Raw genomic sequence first — 23,834 nt, forward strand, 5'->3', positions numbered from 1 at the left:
GCCTGTTCTGCTTCTGCACTGAGCTTCTGGCTCATTGGTACCAGGTCTCTCTGGGGTGGAGTCTGCACCCCTCCCACTTCTTGGAGGGAAGGACCCCAGGCCCCTATGCCCTCCCCACATGCCCCAGGTGCCCAAATCCACAGAGGCCTGGTCTCACCACCTGCCATCCGGGCACCAAGTGTTTTATTAGAGTCCAATTTTTATCCGCACCGCGGAGAAAGAGGGAGGGGGGAATCGAGAGAGGGGGAACCCGGACCAGACCCCAGACCCCTCCCCCCATGGGAGCCCAGGGCAGGTGCCCTGTTGGGCCAAGGAAGACTTTGTGAGATCCCTGAGGGCCCCAGGAGGAGTGGGCTGGGAGCAGCAGCAGAGGGCTGGGGGGGGGGGGGAGGGCCACTGCTTCCCCATGGATGCCCAGGCCAAGGCCCTCAGTCTAGATCTTACCCTTTCTTCAAAGGGCTGTAGCACCCTTCTCTGGGTAGCCTCCACTGACCACCTCCCCACCAAACCCGAGAAGGAAGTGCTCCCTTGGGCAGGCCCTGAAGTGCGTGTTATCCTATGCCGGTGATCCTGTGGTACCCTCTGGCCCATGTCCCAGACACAGGGCACACCGGGACACCAGGCCTTGCTCGGTCATCGGACTGCACTGCCCTCTCCTGCTCCTGCAGGCTCTTCTATCTACCCCTCTCTCCTCCACCTTCTGATCCGAACCCCTTTAGGCCTCATGGCCAGATACATTGTGGTCTGAATGTCCCACCTCTTGTCATGCAGAAGGCCTGGCTGCTGTGGCCTTGGCCCAGGGCATGGGGTGAGCGCTGAAGAGGAGAGCCTGGCCTGGAGAGGAGAGGGGGGACCAAGAGTGAGCTCCCCAGCTCCTCAGGCTGGGGCCCACCCGCTCGGTCTGGGGACTCCTGGGCCAGGGGAAGGGCTGCTGGAGACTGTGGAGCCGGCCTCCAGCTCTGAGCCAGGATCCTGCAACCGGTCTAGAAGGAAGCAGCATCCCAGTCTGGGTGGTGATGCACCGAAGGTTGGGCCATTCTTCCTTCTGTCTAACTTAGATCCTGCTTGCCTTCCCACGGCTTTGTCTGCCCATTGGTAGAGAGGATCCGAGGGCGCTGTGGAGAGGGTAGGGGAGGCTCCCAGGTCTGGCACCTTCCGAGGTGTCCCTGGGTCCACTGAGCTGTCCCCAGCCTGGCGAGCTGGCATCAAGCAGGAAGGGGGACAGGGTGATCCCTGTGTTCGCAAAGGCTCTTTGTTCCCTGGACACGGTGGGCAGGCAGGAGGTGGGGGTGGGGACCCTCTAGAAGCAGCAGAACCCAGCTCCTCCTCCTCTGCAGGGCGCCCACCCTCAAGGTCTTCCCTGGCCTGGGGACCTCTTTGTAGCAGAGGGGTGCAGGCCCCCTCACAGGTCCTGGGGCCTGACCCCTCGCCTTTCCCTATGCCGGGGGCACCAAGCTCGGTCTCTCTGGGCTCAGAAGCCCCCACTCTCTGAGCTGCTCCGGCTGTGGTAGCTGGGACTGGGGGTCCGGGAGGGGCTGCGCGTGCGGCTGCGGGTCCCACGGCTGCGGCTGCTGTAGCTTCCGTGGCTGTGGCCTGGGCTGGGGCTGCGGCTGGGGCTCCGGCTTGAATAGTCGCTGCTCAGGCAGCTGGAGGAGGACGATGGGCTGGGCCGGTAGTAGGGGATGGGGCGCTTTCGGGCACTGCCGGGAGGGAAAAAGCTGATTACAGGCCATTCAGCTCCCTGAGCTCTGTCCTGAGCTCTTTCTTGGGCCCTCATTCAGGCCCGAGCCCTTTCCCAGCAGTGGCCAGGGCTTCCCTGCCTCAGTTTCCCCTGAGCTCTGGCCTTGGAGTGCCCCCTGCCCCAAAGGGATTGGACAGTTTCATCGCTTTGTTTTTCCTCACTTGTCTTCAGAGAAAGGGGACCAAATCTCTGTTTGGCCCAAGAAGGTGCTCGATAAATACTTGTTGAGTAAATTCAACTTTTAAATATAGACACCTCGGGGTACCTGGGTGGCTCAGTGGGTTAAAGTCTCTGCCTTCAGCTCAAGTCATGATCCCAGGGTCTTGGGATCGAGCCCCGCATCAGGCTCTCTGCTCATGGGGGAGCCTGCTTCCCCCTCTCTGCCTGCTTCTCTGCCTACTTGTGATCTCTGTCTGTCAAATAAATAAATAAAATCTTAAAATATATATACATATATATATATATATATAGACACCTCACATCAACCAAGCTAAGCAGTTTCTGGACATGGAAGGGGTTGGGGATGGCCCAGCCCTGCTTCTCTGGTTCCCACAGAATCGAGGGTTTGGGTTTGTCAAGTCACTTCGAGGGGACAAGGAGGAAAGCCCTGGCCATTGCTGCCCATGGCCACGGCCCCGCCCAGTCCCGCTGGCCCCTTCTCACTCAGCTACCTCCCGCCGGCCCAGAGTTAGTTTGAAGCCAGGAGGCCGTGACCCAGAGAAAGAAAAGAGAGTGGTTAAGGGGGCAACAGTGCCCCATGGCGTGGGGTTAATTCTGAGGAAGAAAACAGGTGTAGTTAGTGGGAGGAGGAGGCAGCCTGGGAGAGGGGCGAAGGGGGGTGCCAGGTGGAGGGTGCAGAACTCCAGCAGGCTAGGGCCCTCCGCATACAGGTGAGGCACATGGCCTGTTTGGGGGTGTCCCAAGCCTGGCCATCTGGCCTCTAGCTCTGGGCTGAGCGCAGGAGCCAATGCTCTCTCCTCCCTAAGCCATCTACGTCACCAAGGACTTGGAGGGGCTCGTTTGAGAATCCGTCCATGTCAGAGCTGAAAAGATGCTCAGGGAGCTCTGCTCATCGTTCAGACAGGGACACCCAGAGCCAGAGAGGCACACCCATCTCCCAAGGCTGCCCAGCAAGGTCTGTGGCAGAGCTGGGCTCAGAATTTTGCCTGTAGCCCTGGACCCCAAGTCAGAGGTCTAGGGCTTCAGAGTAATTTCCACAAACACAGACCATAATTTCACAGGGAGACTTAGGCCCACACTGTCGAGTCCTGGCAGAGAAGCTCTCTGCTGTGGCTTCTGCCATTATCTGCCACACACTCCCCAGGGCCCCACTGGACTGGGGTGGGGGTAGGGGAGAGTGGAAGGGACAGGCCCTCCCACAGCTGCCCCAGAGAGCAGGCTGCTGGTGCCCCCTCCTCTGAATTCCTGGGAGGGGGGAGGACGCTGGGAGGTGAGCATTGCGGTTAGTGACAAAAGGAGAGGCAGACAGATGACAGCTGAACAGAGCCAGATCAGCTCACATGGGCATCTCCCCGGCAGCCTGTGGGGAGGGGGTCCACCCGGCCCCCAGGCTGGCCACAGGCCACTCGGCAGGCTGGACCTTGAGATGAAGGAGAAAAGGAAACATCACTGTCGGGAGATGGACACGGGGAGGACGGAGAGAGGGAGGGGCTCCAGGAGGGACTGCTGGAATCTTCCGGAGCTCAACTGCAAGCCCGCTGCTGCCCCACTCAGACCCAAGTGCACAGCCCCCTCCCCACCGTGCGCCTTCAGACCGCGGCGTCTGCGTCCCGCCCTCCCCAGCACCTCCAGTTCTAGCCTCTCTCCTCCTACGGGGGCCTCTAGCCCTCACCAGGCCCTCTTCCTCCCCCTAACCCCACCTCCCCTCCCTTCACCGGGCTCAGTGCGTCCCGCCCAGGCCCCTCCGCACCTGGTGATGCGCCGCGGCTCCATGAAGCTGGGCGAGTCCCGGCGCCGCTTGCGGATGGGCGAGTAGCTGCGGGAGCGGCGCCGCGCGCGGGCGGCCTCGGCCTCGGCGTGCCTCGCGCGGCCCTCGCCGTCCTTGTCCCTGCGGGCGCGGCCGAGGTGAGCGACGCGGCCCGGCCCGGCCGCCCGGGCCCGGCCCCGCCGCCGCCCCTGCGCCCGGCGGGACCCCGGGCCCGCACTTACCGGCCCAGGGTTTTCTTGGGCGACGGCGAGCGGCTGGGGCTGCGGGTCCTCTTCTCCGCCGAGCGCGAGCGGGACTTGGAGGGCGAGCGGCTGGAGCTCCACGAGCGCGGGTGGGGGCCCGGGCTGCGCGACGAGCTCTTCCCCTCCGGGCCGCCGTGCCTGCCGTGCGCGCCCGGGGACGGGGAGGTGCTGGCCGGCCGGGCGCGCGGGGGCCGCTCCTTGGCCCTGGTGGAGAGTCAGGGAGACAGGGACTCAGCTAGAGAGACAGTGGGCTGGGCGGGGGCGGGGCGGCAGAGAGGGATTTAAAGGGGCGCGGGTGACAGGGAGGGCGCTCAGCCAGGGATTAAGGGGGTTCAGTGGGGGGGGGGATTCGTTAGGGAAGGAATTCTACGGAGGAGATGTGGATGGGAAGGGTTAGCGAGGGAGAAGTGGTGCTTGAGTTCGTGGGACGGACTCGATTCCCAAAGGAGGGAAAAGGGCTGGGGGTGGGCGTGGGGTGGGGACACAAGTGTGGAAGAGTGTTCCGTGGTGTCAGGGAGGGTGATCAGTGTGAGGAGAGTGACCGCTGTGGGGAAGGGAGAGCTCCTGGGCGGGGAGAGTGATCAGTGAGGGGGAACTAGTGACTGGGGAAGGAGAATGATCGAGTGACGGGGAGAGAGGGCGTCGGGTGGGGAAGGGTGCTCCATGGTTGGGGGGATTAGAGATCACGGACGGGAGAGAGCTTACTGAGACCGGAGAGTGGTCAGTGCTGGGAGAGGGGTCCGTGGGCGGGGGGGGGGGGTGTCGGTGCGGGGACTGTTCCGTGGGGAGGAGGGGGGGAGTCAGTGCAGGGAAGGGTGTTCCACGGGGATGGAGGGGGCGGGTGGGGGCCGGTGTTCCGTGGGGGCGGGGCAGGGCTCAGGGCAGGGAGGGGAGCCCCGTGCGGGCCCGGTCGAGGGCTGGGGGCGGGGGGGCGGACCGCTCACCGTTTCCCGTGCGCGCCGTGGCCTCGCTCGGAACCGGGCTCCGGCCCGGGACCCGGGACGCCGCCGCCGCCGCCGCCACCGCCGCCGCCGCCGGAGTCGCTGCTGGAGCGGGCCCTGCTGAGCGAGCGCGACGAGCCCCGGGGCGGCGCGGGCCGGGCGCGCCGGCGGCCCTTGCGGCGGGGCGCGGACGCCGAGGACCGGGAGCGCCGCCGCCGCCGCCGCCGCCGCCGCCGCCTCCTGGCCGCCCCGCCCGCCGCGCGGCCTCCTCTGCCCTGAGACGACGGCGCCGAGCGCGGGCTCGGGCTCTCCTTGCCCCGCGCGGGCGGCGTGGCTGCGCCGGCCTCCGCCTGGTCGCGGGCCCTGGGCGAGGGCGAGCTGGGCTTCTGACGGGGAGAGAGGCAGAGAGGGCACGGAGGGGGTGGAGAGGGGACGGAGGCACAGGCAGAGACGGGGCGAGAGAGACGCCCGCAGAGACGGAGAGAAGCGACGAGGTCGAGAGTCCAGAGCAGAGAGAGAGAGAGAGAGAGACAGAGGGAGAGGGAGAGCCGAGGACACAGAGCAGGGGGGAGTCAGAGAAGCGGGGAGAGGAGAGGGCGGCGGGCAGAGAGAGGGGAAGAGGAGAGACGGAGAGGACAGACCAAGAGAAGGAGCGATGTCGGGGGCGAGAGAGCGGGCGGGTGGGGTGGGGGGAGAGAAGGAGAGCGGGCTTTCACCGGGCCCAGGCCGGGGGCTGCCAGTCCCGGAGCATCGCACAAACGGTTCCCCGCGCCTGCCCTGCCTCTGCCTCTCCTGAGTGTCCACCTTCTGGCCTCAACAGTGCAGCTCATGCAAGGTTCTCGGCATGCAAAACACAAGAGGGACGGAGCGGTGGGGGGAGGGGGGCTGAAACGGAGGGGGCTCCAGGACGGGCACGGGGGCTGGCATTGGCCCCCCGATGGGACGGACGATCCCGGCAGAGAGTAGAGAGAGGGCGGGCACCGGGAGGCCGGGCCAGGGCCAGCCCCCCCAGGCCAGGCCCCCCAGCGCGCGGGGGTGGGTGAGGGGATGGAGGGGGGCACACGGCACACAGATGGGGTGGGGGCGGGGCGGGACAACTGAACTCAAAACTGAACCGAAGAAAGGGAGGAAAAACAGAAAATATAAAATAAAAACAAAACAAAACCAAAATCCACAAATGTCATTAGATACCAAAATCAAAAACAATGTCTGAACTCCTGGGGAACTGACATTTTTTTCTGTTAACATTTTTCTTTCTTTGTTTTCCGGCCCTGCAGAGACCTGTGGAACTGTCAGTAGCACCCGACTGTCTTTCTGTTTCTCTCTTTTCTTTTCCTTTTTTTTTTTTTTTTAAGTTCTGATTTTTTTTTTTAAGTCCCTCTTGGTTAACGTCCACTTACCAATAAAGTGGCACTTCCTCCTTTAGTAGGTAAGATGTGTAAGAGAAGGGAAAAGTGTGGTAGCGTAAGTTCATCATTAGATTCACAAAAATGCAAGAGATAGAGAGAGAGAGAGAGAAAAACGCAACCACCCCATTCTAGGCCGAGAGGAGAAGGACTGGCAGCGCCCGGCTCCTCGGGCCTGAGCAGACACCTCTGGGGTGACTGCCGGATAGAGATGTCAAATGTTTTTCCAAAAGTGCAGTTAGGACACAAGGGTTGGGATTCAGAAAACCAGAAAGGGAGCCTGGTACCATCAAAAGGTCCCTGGCTGGCCACCAGGGGTCTGAGAGCCTGCCACTACCTCACTGAGTGACCCTGGCTACGTCACCTCCCCATCCTGGGCCTTAGTTTCCCCATTCACAAAATGAGAGGGCTAGGCTTTGCTTCCTGATGTCCCTTCCAGAGAAAATATTCCAGGATTCTCTGTGCACCCCTGACCGCCCTCTCCATCCTCCTCCCTTCACAGAACTGACCCCTCCCCCTGTCCTTGGGTTTCCCTCTGGTAACAGGTGATTGCACTCCTCTGTTTTAGAAGTCGGTCCCCCAACCCCTGCCCCACCCCCAATCACCAGCACCAACTTGACTTTGAGCACTCCCGTGCAGATTATTGTGTTGGGTTCAGCTCTGTAACCTCGGTTTTGGTCACAGAACTTGGCTTCTAGGAGGGCCTCAATGCCTTCTGTTGAGGAAGGAATAAGTGCCTTTACAAGGGTCGGGGGCCAAACCAGGTCATCCTAGAAGAGGGGCAGGGTCTGGGCCAAGCTTTTTTGGCAGGCTCCTTGGATGGGAGAACAAACCAACTATCACCCCTCAGGGCTTCTTGCTGCCAAGAGACTGGAAGGAGCATGGCTTCCTTGGCATGGCCCTGGCGTTTCCTGCAAGAAGCAAGGTGGTGCCAAGGACTTTCTCTGCAAGTATCCATCCAGCCAGGGCTTGGAGGCAGAGCCAAGAAGTCATTCCCATTGGTAGAAAGGCACAGCCAGCTCATGATTGGCGGCTGAAGCAGATAATGAACACTGGCCGTAGCAGGTGTGGCAGCTGTCCAGAGTCAAATGGGCCATGAAGGCCTCCTGGAAGAGCCTGGTGTCTCCCTATGGGGCAGAGTGGATATCGCTGGGTACTGAGATGCCCCCCTGAGCACCCCAAACTCTCCTGATCACCAGCTCATCCCTCATTCTACACGAGGAGACATGGGAACTGGGCTGACTAGCCATGGCCCCTGTGAGATGGCAGTTCCATTCTCAACAGACCTCACCAGGAGACCCTTGGCTCCCCTGGCACATATCCCCTCCACCCCAGCAGGTGGCCTGTGCCTACAGCTCCCAAGCCCCCAGGGCTAGGTTCTGTCATACAGCATCCTGTTCCCTCCAGGGGAAGCAAATGAGAGAGAAATCTCCAGGCTCTTCAAATTTCCAAGTTCTTTCTATCTCCTGGGTTGTCCGAGCGTGTAAAGTGAACAGATACTAGGTGGGGGAGTGGGACCCCTGGGAGCCAAGGCATAGTGACCCTTGCATACCCAGGAAACACTGGACCCAGCCTTTAAGAAGCCCTTGCTTGCTGTGATGGTGGTGGGGCATAGCAAGGAAAGCAGGCAGAATATTAAACTGGGGGTCAGGGCCTGGCTGTGAACCCTGGCTCGGACCTAGACTCTGGATTTGCACCTCCTCCTCTGACTCCAGGAGAGAGGCCAGCAGCTGGTGAAGGAGACTGAAGGCCTTGATGTTTCTTCCCACGGACACCGTGGGAGTCCTCTCTCCTTCTCACTGTTGGGCTGGGAGTGTGGTGGGAATGTTGGGAACAAAAATGGTCTGGGTTGGGTGGATGCCCGCCACCCCCCAGCCCTACCCCCATCATGTTACTACCCTCTGCACCTGGCACCCTGGGCTCCTCTGGGCGCTTCCTGCCTGGCGTGCCTTGAAGTCAAACCCTCTCCCCTCCTCCAAGGAAAATACATAGCTTCAGATGATAGTAACTGGCAAAGTGGAACACCCTGAAATCAGCCCTGATGTGAGTCTGCTGTGAGTCCTCAAGGAAGCAACCTAACTCTTGGGGGCCTCAGTTTCCCCATTGGTAAATTAGGGATAATTGGGGTCTTTGGTGGGTGGGCCTGAATAGGCATTCAGAGGTTCTTTAGAGAGCATCAGTGACTGACAGTCCCCTCACAGATGCACAGGGCCAGACGAGTGCTAGAAGGTCTGGTCGTGCCAGGATGGTGGAGGACAGGAGGAAGGTGCTGCTGGTCAGGGTGGCAGATGGTGCCTTCCCTGGGGGAAGATTCCTAGGGTCGATCTCACACCCTTATCACCATCCCTTCTTGGAGAAAGGGTCCCGTTGGAGGGTGGGCCTCATCCTCAGCTTGGCCGGGTCTCGTTCTTCCCAGGAACTGAGGAAGATCCAAGTTCAAAACACCACGGGATTTCATAGCTAGACAGGACTGCTGTGGCCAGGGACCTCCAAACATCTACTCCAGAAGCCTGATCTTTCTGACTCCTGTCCCCTCTTCCCCTTCCCTTCCTCATCCCTCACCCACTCACAGCCTGGCTAATGCCTATGGGTCCTCAGCTCAAGACCACCTCCTCCAGGAAGCCTCCCCTGACCCTCACCCTGAGTCACCTCTTTCCTCTATGATCCCACAGACCCTTGTGGTTTCTTTCCATAGGGACAGTGCCAGGCTGTGTTAGGGCAGGCTGTGAGCAGAGCTTCCCATCCACGCTTCAGCTTTTCTCTCTAATTGTTCTGAGTCATTTTCGCCAGTCCTCTAGCCTGGCAGGTGGGGGCCTCAAATCCCGGTCAGCCTGCCCCTCACCAGGCGTGGACACCCAGGCCCGCAGGTGTGCTCAGCAAATGCTGGCTTAGTGTGCGGGCAAACGAATGAATAAATGAGCGCACAGGACCTTGCCTATCTTTGAGCCCGGCTTCCAGAAGCCTCTCTGCTCCTTGCTACCTGCTATCTTCTCTTCTGCTTATGTAAGAAATCTCTGAGGGGAAAAGACAATGGAAAAGAGTAGCAAGAGATGGCGCGCTGGCCCAATCCTGGTATTTTTAAGGACAAAAACACTGAGCATCTGGGATGCTTTAACCTTGCTCCTCCCCACAGGGCTCACACAACGACACCCCCTAACTCCGCATCTGACAATCCCATTTCTGGGTCCCTGGTCACATCAGGTCCTCCCGGAAGATGGGGCTTCTACTCCTCCCATCAGGCTGGGACAGAGTCTCCCTGTGGGACCAAAGGCAATTTCTCCTTCCCTGAACAACTTCCTGTCTGCCTTCCCAACCCCCCTCACTGATGAGGAATGTTCTGAGTGGCGGAGCTCCTCACCACCTGCCCTTGGGGCCGGCATCAGGGGAGGGGAGGATAAAGAGCCAGACTTTCTCTTTCCCAAGCTGAGGATGGAGACCCACCAAAGCCTCACAAGGGCTGGGATGTCAGACTTCTGTGGCTACTCCCAGATGGGACAAGAAATAGCTCAAAGAGCCGGGATGGGGAGGTCAGTCCCCTGAGGACCTACTCCTAACTTGCACCCTCAGTGGGACTGCATGAGCACTGGGCTGGGAGCTGCAAGTCTCAGGACCTAGGCTCAGTTCTGCTCCAACACTTTGGGGGGAGACTTAGCCCCCACTGACTGTCCTTTCTGACTCCTCTGCACATAAGGCTCCAATTCAGAAGACAGAAAGATGCTGGGGTGGGGGGAGTTGAGGGAACCCCTGTCTGGGGTGGGTAGTGGTCCAGGCAGGGGAAGGGTGAGCTGAGAGTCCCCTCCATTCCCCAAATTGCCCTACAGAAACTTTGCTAAGTAGGCCCTCTAAGTCCAGTGCCAACTCACTTGCCCCCTGACGTTCAACTACCATTGCCCCCAAGAGATGGAGCCGGCAGGTTCAGCCCTGAGGCCAGCTGCTGCCCCAGAGTCTGTAGCTCCCACCTAAAGTTCCATCTGCCACCAGGACAGGACCCCTGGGAGCCCAGCAGGCCCTGGAGAAGGGGAGGGGCAGGCAGGGCTCTTTCCTCAGCCAGAACTTCTTCCAGGATCTGGAGGCCAAGAGGCCTGGCACAGGCCCCTCCACCACTGCTTACTGCCCAAATAGGCCCCAGGGGCTGGCAGGGGTGAGGGGCAGGGGGCTTAGCAGCTACTCCAGACAACAGAAATCAGATCGGCTCAACCGCAGCATACAGTTCAGGAAGGGAACACGGACTTGGAATGCTAACCACACAGAAATGCATTCGGACAACAAAATGAGAAAGAGAGGGGGCGGAGGGGGCTGGGGTGGGAGAGTAAGAAGAAGGAGCAGGGCAGGTGGACAGGAGGAGGGAGAGAATGAACCAGAGAAATTGTCGGGGAGGGGGGAAGGGCGGGGAGTCAAGAAAACCAAATGATAAACCAGGAAACACAGCTTTGTAGCTCATTTGGAGAAAATGCAAGTTTACAAATGAGTAGTCACTAAAATAAAGAGAGAAAAGGGAGAGGGGGAGAAAACCAACCAGAGCGAGATCGAGAGAGAAAGAGAGAGAAAACCACATTCAAACCAAGCAGAGTGGCAGGGCTTATCTGGAGATGGGAGCGAGCGGGCGCACAGCTGAGCCGGGATACCTACCTTCTCAGTGGTCAGGGACAGGAATGCAATAATAAAAAAGAAAAGAAGGTCTCCGCATTGGGAATGCAGAAGGGGGGTGGGGGGAGACAGTGACTCTAAGCTGCGCTCCCCCTTGGGAACCAGCACCTGTGTAGCCACTGTGGCTTCTGGTCTAGTCCCAGGGATGGGATGGGGCTCCTGCCCAGCAGTTCTGTTTGCCATTTTTTTTCCTTTTTTTTTTTTTTTTAAACCCACAGGCTCCAATAAGCCAAGCTTTCCTTAACTCTTTAAACAACAGAAAACCTCCAGAAAGCATGCAGGAAGCAGCTGATGGAAGCAGAACCAGAGGGGGGGCCAAGGAGAGGGGCTGGCAGCGTGGGGAGAGAGGCCCATGTTGGGGAGAGAGATGGAGAGAGACAGAGACAGAGAGACACAAAGCGGGTGAGGGCAGAAGGAAACAGACAGACAGGCAGGGAATAGAGAGAGGTGGGCCCAGACGGGAAAAGGAGAGAAAAGCTGTTTCAACAAGGCAGAGTGGGTCGATGGGGCAAAGGTGTCGGTACATTTAAAAGGGAAGGCAACCACAGATTCGGTTGGAGGCCAGATCCTGCCTCAGGCCTACCACTTTCCCAGGGCTTCTGCATCATTTTAGGAAAACGCACCCCTCCTGCCTCCTGGCTTCATCCTGGAACAAAGGCCAAGATGCCCCTTCCTATCCTGACTGCCTCCCTCCATCTGTGGTCACGGCTCTTTCCAGGGGCAGGTAAGGTGGGGAGGCCTGGGGTGGGACAGGTCAGGCAGTGCCACGGGCACCTCTTCATGGGGTCACCCTAGGCCGCCCGTGTTGTGATGACATTTGAGTCAAAGGTAGAGGCCAGAGAGAGCCTCTAAGGGCCTTGCTCAGGAACCTTCTCTGCCCCCTTCACTGAATAGTGACACTTCCAGTGCCAGGGACAGGTGGAGCCAAGGCAGGGGCCCTACTTCTAAGTCCTTAAACCCTGCACGCTTTTTCTGGGACTTGGGCTCAGCATCTCACTTCTTTGCCCCAAACTGTGTGACCTCAGGCAGCCCCCTTTCCTCTCTGCCTCACTATTTCTGTCCCCATGGGTGCCCAAACTGGGAGGGCACAGGGTTCCCTGACTGGCTGAAGCAGTTCTCCTATAGAGCTGGGCTCGCTGAATGCTGGGCCCACCTTTAACCTGGTCTCCGTGTGGGCAGGGCCCAGTGCCAGGGAGCTGAGAGCTGGGCGTGTGCCATCGGCATCTGGAAGGGTTCCACCTTCCACAGCCAGCATCCACCTCCCGAATCCTCCTCTCCTTACTTAGGGTTCCCAGAGTGTGCTTTCCATTGACCACTCTCTCCACGTCTTGGCCATGGCTGGTGGTCTTGAGGTAAGAGGGCTGGAGTCTCCTTTTGGGTCTACCTCTAAAAAGCTGTGTGACCTGAGCTGGCCACTTGACCTCTCTGGGCTCCAGGGAGCAGTCAATAGCAGAACCCAGAAATCCCTTTGGGGGTTTCTCCTTGGCCTGAGATAGAACAATACAGAAATATGCTGGGAGCCAGCACCCCACTGGCCTTGTTCTCTTGCCTGGGAGGGTCTGACTTTGAAGCCTTCACCTGAACTAAACTCTCTCGGGGGTGTACAGCTCCCTCATCTAGGATCTGAGGCCTGGCACAGAAGGTGCTCAGCAGCTTGGCCTTGTCATGCCCAGCCGTCTTATACTAGATGGAAGCATGGGCTCACTGCCCTGGGATGCTTCCCGGGTGATGGGACAAGGCTCTCTTCCTCCCTGGGTCTCCCAGCTTCCCTCCAAGGTTCTTTCTAGACAGGGACACGGTGGAATGGTCTGGGCCCCTTCTGTTCATTCAAAAGCTGAGGCAGTTCCAACCTGTGCCCTGGGGTTGGGAAGAGAGGATTGGCAGCTGCTGCAGATTTGCCAGGCGCTGTTGGCCTGGGAGTCCCTTTTTAAGTTATCTTCCCTTTTAAATTCTGGTTACAAAGGAAAAAAGAATAAGGATATAGAGATATGTATACGATTAATGTTCGCTTGAGACTCAAAACCCATCTGCATTAGGAGAGGCTCCCACAGTGACACGCACAAAAGCGAAATTCTAGAACAACATAGAAGATAGGAAAACAAAAACCAAACCAAACCAGAGAGATCGTTTGCATTTCTGTACATTACCAAAGGAAACGAAAAGAAAGAAAATACAAATAAAAACAAAATACCAGGAAAAGTTACACAAACTTCCCCACCCTCTTCCCTTGCCAACTAAACAAGAAATGGAATCACAGTATTACCACGGTTCAAATGGGAGGCTAAAAAAACAAGCAAAAACATAGACGGGGTTAAAAATGGTGAGCTTTTCTTTCTTTCCTTTTTTTTTTTTTTTTTTGTTTGTTCTCTCTCTTTTTTTTTTTTTTTTTTTTTAAGGTAGCATCCAAGAATACCCCCGCTCCCCCCAAATAGTTGTCCCCGAAGACATTTTTGGTGAATGGCTAAGTCTATGACCCCCCCAACACCCCCGCCCCCATCTCACCTCCCCGGAGGTACAGGTGAGAGGCCTGGATGTCCTGAGGTCCCAGATCTCGCAGGGCCCAAGGGCAGGGAGAGGAATTGGGGAGCATGCTTCATGAAAGGGGTAACAAAGTGCTGCCTCCCAGGAAAGTCCCAGGGCAGTGCCCAAATGGAATCCCACTCTGGGAGGGAGTCAGGATTTGGGTGCTGTTGAGGTGGAGTCCTCCCCAAGGCTAGAGGCTAGGCCGTCTTCCTTGACTGCTCTCTCCTGGGGTCTGTGGAGACTGTTCTGTCTGTACAAACCCAGGGCCCGTGGTGGTCCATTGCTTAGGGAGGGATGGTACCAGAAGTGGGAAGAGCCCACTATTGGCCCTGGCTGCCTTCTGTGCTTTTCCAGGAGGATGGCAAGCTCCCATGAGAAGGTGTTTGGGACTCTGGCTCTGTGCCCTTAGTGGTGGGGGCTTAGGTACACCCTCTCCTGGATTTTCCCAGAAGGAGTCATTATCTCTGGGGCCTGTGGCACCAGTCCCTGTCCTGGTGTTCAGCTACCTCTGTGTGTCCTCTCCTACCGCCAAGGCAGATCCTGGGACAGGGATGTGATCTTCCCTATGTGATACAGCCAGGTCCCTAGGAGCTCAGGAGCCTGGTACCCTGTCCAAGTGGGGGCAGTCTCAAAACAGGTAAAGTCCTTTAAATGTAACCTTGAGACCAAGAGCCTTTTGTCAGCTGCCTTTGGTTTTCCTCCCTAAGGCCTTGGAGTAAGGGTGTTTGAGAAAAGAAAGGGAGTGAAGGAAACAGCCAAAAATCAAAATGAAACTGACCAACACGGACATGTTTGCTGCTGAGACCTGAGGTCTGGGGAGGGGCAGCCCCACCCTCCCTGCTGAGGCCTCTGGGGCAGTTTGGATCTGGTGGGGGGGAACCTGCAGGCCTGCTTACCCCAAGTCCCCCGTGCCCACCCCGAGCCACGCCCTCGGGGCCAGTACTGCAGCCCCTTCTCCCTAAGGGGGCTCTATCCCCAACTCAAGGAATTCCAGGATCCATAAGCAGAACGGGATGTGGGCCTCCCTGGGGGCTCGGGAGAGCCCCACCCCCGACCCCAGCCCAGCCCAGCCACCTGAGAAAGGCCGAGAAGCCTGTCTGTTCTACCAGCCCCTACCATCACCACACCTGCTTGTGGGTCTCAAGGACCCTGTGCCCCTCCGCAAGATGGGTAGGGACGGTTTTTGAGTGGTGTTGGTGCGGAGTCTCCGAGGGAGCAATGGGTACTGTGGCAGGCGCCTTAGGAAGGACGGGACATGGGGACATGGGAACCTGCAGGGTTGAGACATCTGTATGCGCGCGGGCAGTCCCTGGGAAAAGGACAGACTCTCCTTGCAACAGGGACTTTAGAAATGCAGCTCCGCGCCGGCTCAGGGACAGAGAAAGGGGAGGGCTCTCAGGGAGGGGGAGTGAGGCTGTGAGGGGGTTGAGGGAGGGAGGGTGCTCAGAGCAGGGGAGAGGGCTTGGTGGGGAGAGAGGGAGACTCAGGGCCTCAGTGATGCCCAGGGGAGATCCTGTCTCTTGAATCCGGTTCCTGACTGCGACCCCTAGCATCGTCCACGCCCCTCCCACCCCAATATGCCTGTCGGGGAGCGAGGCAGGAGAGACCCTGGGTTCTCCTCAGCTGTGTTCCCAGCCGGCAGAGAGCCCCAGTGGTCAAGCCCCCTCTGGCCTTGCGTTTGCCAAGCTCAAGGGTGGCCCAAGCCTGCAGGGGACCCCTCCCCGGACACTCCGGCCGGGTGGGCGCAACCACCAAGCATTCCAGGCCGCCCCCGGGCCAGGAGGGGGACGCGGCGCCTTCCTCCCCGGTTACACGCTCACCGCGCCCGACCCGGCGGGGCCGCCCCCCCTTCCCCAGGCGCGGCGCAGCCCGCACGGCGCGGGAACCCTCTGCAAAGCGAAGCGTACGTACATCTGGCGGGCTGTGCGCCGAGCCGGGGCGGCCCCCGTGCGCTCCGCTCCGCTGTCTGCTGCCGCCGTTCTGCTGGGGCGACCCCCATCCGCTGCCGCCAGACGGGGAGGGTGACCGGCTCCCGCTGGACCGCTGGCTGCCTGTCTTCCGCCCGTCATCTCGGTGCTTGGGGCTCAGCCTTGGGGAGGAGGGGAGACGGGGGGGAGCCGGCGTGGGACGCCCCCTCTGCAAGTGGAACCGCTGCCCCTGCACGTAGGGCAGCCCCTCACTGCTCTCTCCCTTGCATTTAGCGAACAAGGCCCGAGCCTGCACGCGGCCTTGATTTCCAGTTCAGGGTCTGGGGCATCTCTGGGCAGGCCTTGCCGGTTCACTGCCGGGTGAGGGGGCACCTGCTCACTCCTTGTAGGACCCTCCCGCCCCGGCACTGCTGTTCTGTCCACCATCCTCTTCCCCAGTCCCCTCTCCAGCCCTCCCGAGTGTTCAGTCTGAACCACCTCTGGAACTCCTTCCAGGGGCCCAGGACCTACCTGCTGGGCGATCTGGAATCGCTGTAACGGGAGGAGAGGGAGGGGCTCTGGGAGCTGCCGCTGCTGTGGCGATTGGACCTCCGACCTGGGGACTCCCCGTGTGGCCTGGGAGAGAAACCAGCCAGTACCTAAGTTCTGCCTGACCTCCCCAAGGGGGACCCCACCCCCTTTAGTCTCCTACAGAGATAGCCCCCCTAATCCAGATGGGTCATTGGTGGGAATTAGGAAAATTAGGATAGGTTTTGGGGACCTCACTGACCCCTCAGCCGGTGCTCTTGTGACTAGGGTGGAGGGATGTGGGGCATAACAAGGGCAGAGCTTGAAAGAACGCTGGACTGGAAGGCAGGAGGCCTGGGTTCCACTTCCCAGCCTGCCGCTGATTCGCAGGGGCTCTTAGCTTCCTGTCTGGGTCTGAAATTTTCCATCTGGGCAGCGGGGACCAAATGAACTACAAGGACCCAATTATGTGATTCTAGAAGGGGGAAGGGGGAGGAGTTAGAGAACGGGGAAGGGGGAGGAGCTAGAGAACGGGGAAGGGGGAGAAGCTAGAGAACGGGGAAGGGGGAGGAGCTAGAGGACGGGGAAGGGGGAGGAGCTAGAGGACGGGGAAGGGGGAGGAGCTAGAGGACGGGGAAGGGGGAGGAGCTAGAGGACGGGGAAGGGGGAGGAGCTAGAGAACGGGGAAGGGTTCTCACCTCTTCCTCTCTTTGTTCTTCTCTTTTCTTTTGCTCTTGGGGCTTCGAGATCTGTAGGAAGCAGAGGCAAGGTGACTGCTCAGCCTTCCCAGAGCCTAGCAGGGGGGCAGGAGGAGGACTGTGCCTTGGTCTGGATCTGAGATCTGTTCTTGTCCGGGACCTGAGTCCCCACCTCCAGCCCTGCTGGCCTGGACTTGCTCATCCCACCCCACTGCTTTGGTTCCTTTCACTCAGCCAGGCTTCCTTCCTTCCTTCCTTCTCCTGTAGACCTTGGCCTACAACCACTGCCTGTCTGGACCCCAGCTGGGGCTCCTCCTGGGGGTGCCACGAGTGATAGGTCCACCACCCCAGAAAGAAGGCTGACTCATCCTTTCCTTTTGGAATCTGTCTCAGGACAGGCCCCTCTATAAGTCATCCACGCCTCGTTTGTGTCTCCTGGGCCCCAGGTCCCTTCACACGGGGCTCCCTATGGCAGAGCCCAGACTTTCCTGCCTCTCTGGCCCCTCAGACTGGCTCAGCTCTGGGCCAGCTCCCCAGGGCTTTAGGAAAGAAGTAATCTCCCTTGGGCATGATCTCCCTGACATTTGGGTCCTCTGAATTCTCATCAAGGGTTGCCCCCAAAGCTTCCCATCCACTCAGTCCTGTCCCATACTGTCCTATCACATCCAGCTCTCCGGGGGGAGGCCCCGCAGTCCTTCTCCTTCTATCTTTGACTAAAGGATTGGAAAGCTTCCTAGTAGGTGTCTGAGGTCTCACTCCGCCCCTGTTCCCTGTGGGCCCTCAATCCCACCCTCCTTGATACCACCAGATTCCAGCTGGATCCTTCTAGCCCTGCACAGATGCCTTCTTCTGACCGAATATCCAGGGGATGCTAAGAAACAACAGGATGTGTTTTTCACAGGAGCTGGGCGGGCGGGGGCAGGCCCAGGAGGCCAAAGATGTCAGTTCCAGAACTCATGTTGCCTGCTTTGGGCCTCATTCTCCCCATCTGGAGCTGGTCTAGCCCTAGGTCACCTCTAGGTCCTTCGCAGGACCCATGGGAGCTGGCCAGAGGATCTGTGCAGACGGATGGTGACCACTAGGGGGCAGTAGCGGGGTGGTCCACAGTGGCTTCCAAGAAGAGGGGAGGAAAGGAAGGGAAGGAAGTGGGGAATGGGAAACTGGGGAAACTGGAAGGTCAGGATCAGATGTTTGTTTAGGCTCCTGCCCCACCTGGCAAGTGGCCATGGGCAAAGTCCCACTGCAAGAGTGAGACTGGGGTCTCTGACCCTCTGCAGGGCCACTGGGAGGGGCCCTGTCTCTCATGTGGGCCCTGGGGATGTGGTGGTCCTACATCTTCCTTCCGTCCATGCTGAGTTTTCTACCCCCCCCCCCCACCCAAGGGCTCTTGACTTTCATCCCCTCCCCCAGTCCATCCTGAAGGAGTCACTGTCCTGCTCAGAGCCCCATGCTGGCTCCCAGCCCTGTCTGTTAGGAGGCCACCTCCTTGGCCTGGCAGTCAGGCCTTTTGGGGGCTGGCACCTGTCTCCCAGACACCACGGCTAGCCACAGCCTGCCGACCGATCTCCTACCCACTGAGCTTTCCTTCTGTACGGGTGCCCTTCCCCTGCAAATTTGGGATCCTGATGCTTCTCCCTTCCTGACACCTCTATGGAAACACCCCTTGGATAACGGACCTGCTGTGTTGTCTGGAAAAATTCTTAGGACCCCCGAGTCAAGGCTGACTCACGGGACCAGCAAGTGTTGCAAACAGTTGGCCTCCACCCTCCTCCCCCTCCCCTTCCCCTGCTTGGCTCTGGGAAGCAGTCCCAGGAGGGGGGAGGAGGGAGCAGGGGAAGACCCTCCCCACCCTCCTCCCATCATTGCACCCCCTGGGTTTCGGTCCCTGCAGGGCGGCACTAGCCTCTGTCCACATCCTCATCGCTCACCTGTGTCGTCTCTTCCTCCGGGACCCGGAATCAGACCTGGAGGGCCACAGAAGAGTTCTCTTGAGCTTGTCTGGGGTGGCTCGGGGACACAAATCTGCACAGCCACAGCCCTGGGCACGCAGAGGGGAAAGGAGGCCCCGGGGGGAGGGAAGGTACCTGTCTCTGCGGTGCTTCTTCACACTTTTCTTCTTCTTGCGCAGGGGTGAGGAGCTGCCACAGCTGCGGACACAAGGAGGGGGAGGTGCTCTAGTGAAATGCTGCCTGGGAGGGGAGGGGCGGGGTGGCTGGACGTGGCTGGAAAGTCAGGGCGCCTGGGGCATCTAGCTGCCTGTTGTACAAAATGAACTGGAGCCCCGAGGGTCCATCAGGGTCCCTAAGGGTGGGTGACAGAACTGCCTGTGTTGTCCCCTAGCCACGCTTCCGCCTCCTTGGCATCGTAAGTGAGGGCTGTTTCACACCCAAGTGTCAGAGGCTCCAGTGGTGGGATTTCTGGCCTGGGGGGGGGGGGGAAGCTGGCACGCGGGCAGTTTCCCGGGTCCAAGCCCTGCTGTGGCAGGCCTCCTGTCTCTGGGGGATGGCCTTGGAGTCTTGCCCACCCAGACATCCCCACCCCTGCCGCCAGCCCCTGCGGGCCTTTATCACTGACCTGCACTCGGAGTCCAGTCTCCTCTTTTTGCTGAGGGCCAGGGAGAGAAAAGGACAGACAGACAGACAGTTGGGGCTCCAGACGTTTGCCAGGGTCTCATGAGGGGCAGGTGAGGAGGACATACAGAGGGGGAACCACAGATGTGACCCAGCTGACCCTTCCTCCCCAGGCCACTCACACTTGGTGAGGGGAGGGAGTGCAGGACGGCTGGTGACCCAGGGGTCACTGTGTCCAGTGGGGGGGGGGCGTTGGGTGAGTGCCAATGAGGGGACTCGGTGAGGGGAGGGGGCTAGGTGCAGGGGTGGAGCCCCGCCAGTGAGGGGCTTGTAAGGGGGCGGGATTCAGTAAAGGCAGAGGGGCTCCGCAAGGGTCGGGGCTCCCCAATGCAGCGTCGGGTCTCCTGCCCACAGAGGGGTGGGCGCCCCGGGGACCACCCCCCTCCCGCCCCCGCCCCGCGGCGCTCTCACCGGCTTCGCCGGTGGCCGCCTTTCTTTTTCTTCTTCTTCTTGGGAGGGGGCGACGCGGAGCTGCTGGACCAGTGCTTGGTTCTGGGGAAGAGGAGGAGGAGGGGTGAGGGAGGAGGGGCGGCCCCCGGCCCCACCCCCCCGCCGCCCCCTCCCGCGGGGGGCGCTGACCTGTACCCCCGGTGCCCGCGGTAGCAGGCGGCCGGGCAGTCGCAGTCCACGGGGCCGTCGTCCTCGTCCAAGGGCGCGTACTCCAGGCCCGGTTCCGCGCCCTCGAGCAGCCGCGGGGTCTCCGCCACGCTGCCGGCGACAGGGACGCTCACCACACGCGTTTGGGGGCCGGGCCTTCCTGCCACTTTACCCCCACGCAGCGCCCCCCACGCAGCGCCCCCACAAGGTCGGCGGGGTGCGGCCCCGACCCCTAGAGGGTCAGGCGGGGATCTGGGTGACCCAAAGGGCTGCCTCCAGGGAAGAAACCCCCCGCCCCCCCGCCCCCCCCTCAGCGGTGCCCTCCCGCCCCAGTCGTCCTCACCCCTTCTGTGTTCTCACGGCTCAGCGAGGCCCTCCGCTCACCCAGCCCCTCAGTCCCATCCACGGTGCTCCTCTGCCCCGCCCTCCTTTCACACACCGAGCCCCTTTCACCGACCCCTGCCCCTGAGCCCCACCGTCCTATCCTTGGCCCCCTGCCCCTAGCTCTGCCCACTCCCCCTCCGCAGCCCCCCTTGCCCTCGTGAGCTCCCAGAGAGCCCCTTCCCATCTTCTAACGCCCCCTCTCTGGTGTCAGCCTTTCCCTAACCGGGGCTCCCAGACCAAGTCCCTTCCCACCCCCACCCCCCACCCCCGCCCCGCCTCTCCCTCCACCCACCCCCAACACCCTGTCCCCAGGCCCCGCTGCCGCTCTGAAATATTCACGGCCTGTCCTCGCCCTCGTCTGTCTCTGCGGCCTCTCGAGGCCCGGCTGCTCTTCTCCCGCAGCCTGGCCGTCATCCATCACTGTCCGGCGGCGGCAGCGCGGGCCCCAGGCCTTCGCCGCCTCGAGGCTCCCCATCCATCTTGCGGAGCCCTCCCAGGGACCGCCGCGGCCCGTCCCCGCTGCCGGCTGGGGGGGGGGCAGCCCCCTCTGCCACAGATGTTTGCTCGCTGGGACACCTGGCGCGGGGAAGCTCCCTTACTAAAGGCAGCGGGGGGGGGGTGGGGGGGTGGGGGGGGGCTCCCCACCAGTTCATGAGCTCCGGAGCTGCACAGGAGCCCTCCTTGCCGGCGGGGGGCCCAGAGTCCCTGTGTGACTTGGTACCTGTCCTGCCCCCTCTCTGAGCCTCTTCTCCAGGATGACTATGATGAGTTTGTTGTGGGCTGCTGGGATTCGCTGCGCTATCCAGTACTGTACAAGCTCATTTTTTTTTTTTTTAATTGAACAGGTCCAGAACAGGCCCTCTAAAGGCCCACCTCCAGGGCAAGGGCTCCAAGGGGGTGGGGGCCTCCCCACCTGCCATCCTTCCTTCCAGGGTGGTTCAGACAGTGCCCCTCCCGGATGGAGGCTCATCCCTGGTTCATCTCATCCCCTACCCTCACTCCTGTGTGCCCTTTGGCCAGGCTCAGGCTTTCCCTGGCCAGAGGAGGGCAGGCCCGCAGGGGCAGAGCTTTAGGGCTATGACATGAGCTTTTCCATTCACAGACAGCTCTCTACCCAGGCATGACCATGCACACCTCATTGTAGCTCCACAAGCAGGAAAAGAATATCCCTGTTAAGGAGAGAGGATTAAGTGAGATTCTGTCTGGAAGGTCCGGCCCACGACAGTAGTCCCATGCATGGCCGCCACTGATAGACAGAGGGACCTCTGGTAGACACTAAGTCACCTCCTCTTCCAGGAGGGGGACACAAGAAAGGAAGACAGAGCAAGGGAGGCAGACCACAGCGATGAGGTGGAAGAATTTCCAGGGACACACGTCCAGGAGAGCACCCATGAATCTGCTCTTTAAAGAACTGATTTTGTATTAAAAAAAAAAGAAAAAAGAAAAAGAATTGGGCGGGGGTTGGGGTGGGGGCTGGGTAGCTCAGTTGGTTAAGCGTCTGACTCTGGATTTCAGCTCAGGTCATGACCTTGGGGTGGTGAGATGGAGCTCCAGGTCAGGCTCCGTGCTGGGCATGGAGACTGCTTGAGATTTTCTCTCTCTCCCTCTCCATCTGTCCCTTCTTCTGCTCTCTCTCTCTCTCTTTTTTTTTTTTTTAAAGATTTTATTTATTTATTTGACAGAAAGAAATCACAAGTAGACAGAGAGGCAGGCAGAGAGAGAGGGGGGGGGGAAGCAGGCTCCCTGCTGAGCAGAGAGCCCGATGCAGGACTCGATCCCAGGACCCTGAGATCATGACCTGAGCCGAAGGCAGCAGCTTAACCCACTGAGCCACCCAGGCACCCTCTGCTCTCTCTCTTTAAAAACCAATAACAAACAAACAAACACCTCCCCCCCAAAAGAAGGTAAGCCAAATATGACAGTTAGCTAGCCTTGGGGCCAATATCAAGAATGCCATATGATTTCTTTTTTTAAAGATTTTATTTATTTATTTGAGAGAGAGAGAGAGAGAGAGATCACAAGTAGGCAGAGAGGCAGGCAGAGAGAGAGGAGGAAGCAGGCTCCCCGCAGAGCAGAGAGCCCGATGCGGAACTTGATCCCAGAACCCTGGGACCATGACCTGAGCTGAAGGCAGAGGCTTAACCCACTGAGCCACCCAGGCACCCAAGAATGCCCTTTGACTCCTACACACAAACCTGGTCTGGCAACCTGAGGGCACACAGGTAGGATGGGAGATTTTTCTGGGGTGGTGGAGGAGGGGGTCATGTCACCTTCCCTATCCCCACAGAGCCATATGTCCCCCCATCTCTCCGTTCAGATCTCTGCTTTTGCCCGCATTGCTCTCTCTGAAGCCAGCGGCTTCCTCCTTCCTGTTCCTAAAATCTCCAGCTCCTCGGCCTGTCCAGCCCCCCCGCCATCCCCAGCCCTGTCACCCCCACACAGCCCTCAGCCACACAGATGCCTGACACATAAAACACAGTCTTTAGCAAAACTTAAGGGCACCCCAAACATCGTGTGGGTGAGCTGATGGCTGGAGGGAGCCTCCGTTTATCTCGACACAAACGTGATGAAGGGTATTTACAAAATAGAATAGCTCTGTTGGTCACTGCCTTCCACAGGGATCCTCTGCTGCCTGTAACATCCAAACTCCTCTTCCCCGAGCTGTGCCCTCCTGCTCTGCTGCCCGCATCCCTACAGACATTTTTCTTTCTCTGGCCTAGGGATAGAGCTTCTGCCTCCTCCCTCCCTGGGATCCTCTCAAGAGGCCTTTCTCACTCTCTGGTCCTTTCTGAGAGGTTTACTCGGGGTCTTGTCTGCTGGGAGCCTCGAAAGACAAGCGTAGAGCATGCGTAGCGGGCTCAGGGAGAGAGGCACAAGGTCTCAGAACCTTCTGGTAAGACTTGCCCTGCATAATCCAAGGGTATAAATAAATGGGCCTAGGCCATGGCCTCTCTTGCTGACTTTGTGCAGCTGGTATCAGGACATCTGTTTTGTAGGCTCTCCCAAGTCTAGGACCCTGGGTTCTCCTAGTCTGCCCCTCCTGCATGATAATGTCACTAACAATGATGTTCTCTAACGTTTCCATGACTCCCCATGGTCCACAAATCCCAATCCGAGCCACAACCTGGTTGAGAGAAATCGCCCTCCCCTCCCGCTTTACAGATGAATCAACTGAGGCCCAGAGAAGGAAAGGAACATTCCCTACAGTTTTGGAACCTTTAAGTAAAGAACATAAGTTCACTTAGGCAGTTGGCTCTGAGAAATCACGTGCAAACAGACGGACCTTGGCTTTCCCGGCTGGCCTCCGCTGCAGAAGTCCGCTCAGCTACGGCCTCTCTACTTTAGAGACACGGTCGTAGGCGTATGCACCGAATTCCAGACTAGTTCGGCACTTCCTGCTCTTAACCTCGTGTTTGTTAGCTTGCCAAAGCCTCACCACGTCTGTGGACTAGGCAGGGGAGGCCTTCCTCCCTCGTGGCAGAAGACACCAAGCCCCACGGAGCGGGCCAGAGCCAGCCCCACGGTCAGGGGTCTCCTGCAGAGGGACCAAGCGTGGATAGGGGTTCGGCACCGCACAGGACACCTGTCGGACTGGCCGCCCTGGGCAAGGCCCCGCCTGGGTAAAGACTGCCCATCACGTGC

General features: G+C 59.6%; 1 protein-coding gene across 8 annotated transcripts in view; it reads right to left on the reverse strand.

The window, feature by feature from the left end:
- Positions 1-166: 166 nt before the first annotated feature.
- Positions 167-23,834, reverse strand: part of SRRM3 (serine/arginine repetitive matrix 3) — a 55,929-nt gene continuing 32,261 nt past the window's right edge. The window contains exons 4-18 of one of the 8 annotated variants that reach the window (XM_082712564.1): positions 19,791-19,919; positions 19,623-19,703; positions 19,156-19,185; positions 18,666-18,728; positions 18,510-18,545; positions 16,582-16,632; positions 15,887-15,991; positions 15,360-15,537; positions 10,522-10,574; positions 6,273-6,292; positions 4,876-5,258; positions 3,911-4,135; positions 3,672-3,809; positions 3,262-3,341; positions 167-1,700 (exon numbers count right to left, since the gene is read on the reverse strand). In XM_082712564.1, coding sequence (XP_082568690.1) covers positions 1,472-1,700; positions 3,262-3,341; positions 3,672-3,809; positions 3,911-4,135; positions 4,876-5,258; positions 6,273-6,292; positions 10,522-10,574; positions 15,360-15,537; positions 15,887-15,991; positions 16,582-16,632; positions 18,510-18,545; positions 18,666-18,728; positions 19,156-19,185; positions 19,623-19,703; positions 19,791-19,919 — 1,801 coding nt within the window. In that variant the 3' untranslated portion in view covers positions 167-1,471. Of the gene's footprint in view, positions 1,701-3,261; positions 3,342-3,671; positions 3,810-3,910; positions 4,136-4,875; positions 5,259-6,272; positions 6,293-10,521; positions 10,575-10,794; positions 10,908-15,359; positions 15,538-15,886; positions 15,992-16,581; positions 16,633-18,509; positions 18,546-18,665; positions 18,729-19,155; positions 19,186-19,622; positions 19,704-19,790; positions 19,920-23,834 lie in introns of all 8 variants that reach the window. The other 7 variants (XM_082712562.1, XM_082712561.1, XM_082712565.1 and 4 more) reach the window with 7 other exon arrangements.

Source organism: Mustela nivalis, assembly GCF_964662115.1.
Source record: "Mustela nivalis genome assembly, chromosome: 19".
Lineage (NCBI taxonomy): Eukaryota > Metazoa > Chordata > Mammalia > Carnivora > Mustelidae > Mustela > Mustela nivalis.